This window comes from Arachis ipaensis, chromosome B02 (assembly GCF_000816755.2).
Source record: "Arachis ipaensis cultivar K30076 chromosome B02, Araip1.1, whole genome shotgun sequence".
In the NCBI taxonomy this organism is placed as follows: Eukaryota; Viridiplantae; Streptophyta; class Magnoliopsida; order Fabales; family Fabaceae; genus Arachis; species Arachis ipaensis.
This window is the reverse complement of record NC_029786.2, coordinates 85743177-85745138: the sequence shown is the minus strand read 5'-3', so window position 1 is coordinate 85745138 and position 1962 is coordinate 85743177. Positions and strand designations below refer to the sequence as shown.

The 1962-nt window shown below is 37.0% G+C and overlaps 1 protein-coding gene across 1 annotated transcript; it reads right to left on the bottom strand.

Annotated features, from left to right (window-relative positions):
• On the bottom strand, positions 357 to 1064 carry LOC107627533 (uncharacterized mitochondrial protein AtMg00810-like). The gene has a single exon (XM_016330365.1). The coding sequence runs from the start codon at positions 1062 to 1064 to the stop codon at positions 357 to 359; it is 708 nt and encodes a 235-aa protein (XP_016185851.1).

Below are 1962 nucleotides of genomic sequence, written 5' to 3'. Positions count from 1 at the left end.
ATGAAAGGTACCAGGGCTTCAGAGGAGAAGTTCAGAGAGAAGAGTAGAGGGAGAGAGAAGAAGAGAGATTGTGTTATTGCATTCAAGCAAGCCACTGAACTTGCAACAAGAGGATTTTATAATTTATATGTATAGCTGGCTAACTAACACATGCCTTGAGTCATGAACTAAGCTAACAGACTATAACAAACACTAGAAGAGTCTAGAAGCTGCTGCTGAGTCACTTGGGCCCTACACTAACCAACTTATAACAGAAAATAGTATTAACAGAACTAACTATTTTAGAAGGAAGGGTATTGAGCTGAGAGACTGAGCCAAGGTACTGCTGCACATATGTATAACTCCTATCATCATCTCTAGTTTTTCCTTTCTGGAGTGCTTGCAACTGCTTGTTGATCACAGATGTTTAGCCTGGTTCGAAAGTGTAGAAAAGTCTCAGAAGGTATTGCTTTGGTGAAAATATCTGCCACCTGTGTTGCCCCTGGAATGTGACTCACTTGAATTTCTTTATTGGTGACATGATCTCTGACGAAGTGAAGATCAATTTTGAAATGCTTGGATTTGGAATGTAAGATTGGGTTTGCTGCCAACAATACAGCACTCAGATTGTCACAATACACTACAGGTGCCTCAGAGATAGCTAATTTTAACTCAGCCATAAGATTCCTTATCCACACTAGCTCCGCTACTGTCTCTGCCATGCTCCTGTACTCTGCCTCAGTACTAGACCTGGCTACAGCCGTTTGTTTCTTCGAAGCCCAGGATACCAGATTGGAGCCAAGGAACACACAGTATCCAGTGGTTGACTCTCTGTCATCAGGGTCACCAGCCCAGTCAGAATCACTATAAGCAGTGATCTTCATAGCAATGTTCATTTCAGAGTCCTTCTTAAGATGCAAGCCATAAGATGCTGTGCCATTCAGATACCTCAGCACACGTTTGACCATTTTCCAATGTGAATCCAGGGGAGATTGAAAAAACTGAGCAAGTTTGTTGACACAGAAGCTGATTTCAGGCCTGGTAATGGTTAGATATTGCAAGCTTCCAATGACAGAACGATACATTTTTATCAAAAATACTATCCCACAGTTTCTTTTCACAAAATGTCCAATGAATTTGCTTCTAACAAAATAGTTCACATTAGTGAAAATTGTAAGTAAAGTAAAAATTCATTGGTGAAAATTGTACGTAAAGTAAAAATTCATTGGACATTTTGTGAGCTATTTTGTTAGAAGCAAATTCATTGGACATTTTGTGAAAAGAAACTGTGATAGTATTTTTGGCAAAAATATCTATAAATTCTTTTTTTTTAATCTTTAGTTAAGTTATTCAATCACAAACACAGAATAAAATTAAAAAAACTCAACAAAAAAAATAAGTTGAGCTAATAAAATAACATCTAAATATATAAAGAGATTTTTTAAAATCATATTCCGGTACACACTAAACTAAATCAAAGCCATGCATTCTCCCTAATCAAACAAAATAAAGCCAAAACTCTAGTTCACAAGCAAGAAATACAAATAAAATACCATATAAGATTATTATCAAAATTCGATCTTCCTAAGACGACTCCGCATGCCCATGTATATGAAGACAAGATATGAAAAAATCATAACATATAAGTTGACACCGAAATAGTACATAAACAGTAAATATCTTGTTCAACGTAAACCGCTATAGCCTTCAGCGGTTTACGCACGTGTCCCTATACACATAAACCGCTACTGCCAGTAGCGGTTTATGGCCAAGCGCTGCGACAGCCTCTAGCGGTTTCTATGTTCCCCCATTTGCATGTAATTCGCGGCTGGCTATAGCAGATTATGTGTTTATGTGAACCGCTACTGCCAGTAGCAGTTTCTATAGATATATAAAACAATGTATTTGCGTATTCATATTGTAAACAATGCAATTGCATAAATTTAAAGGGCAAACAATTTATTTATGTAAATTGCCCTATGT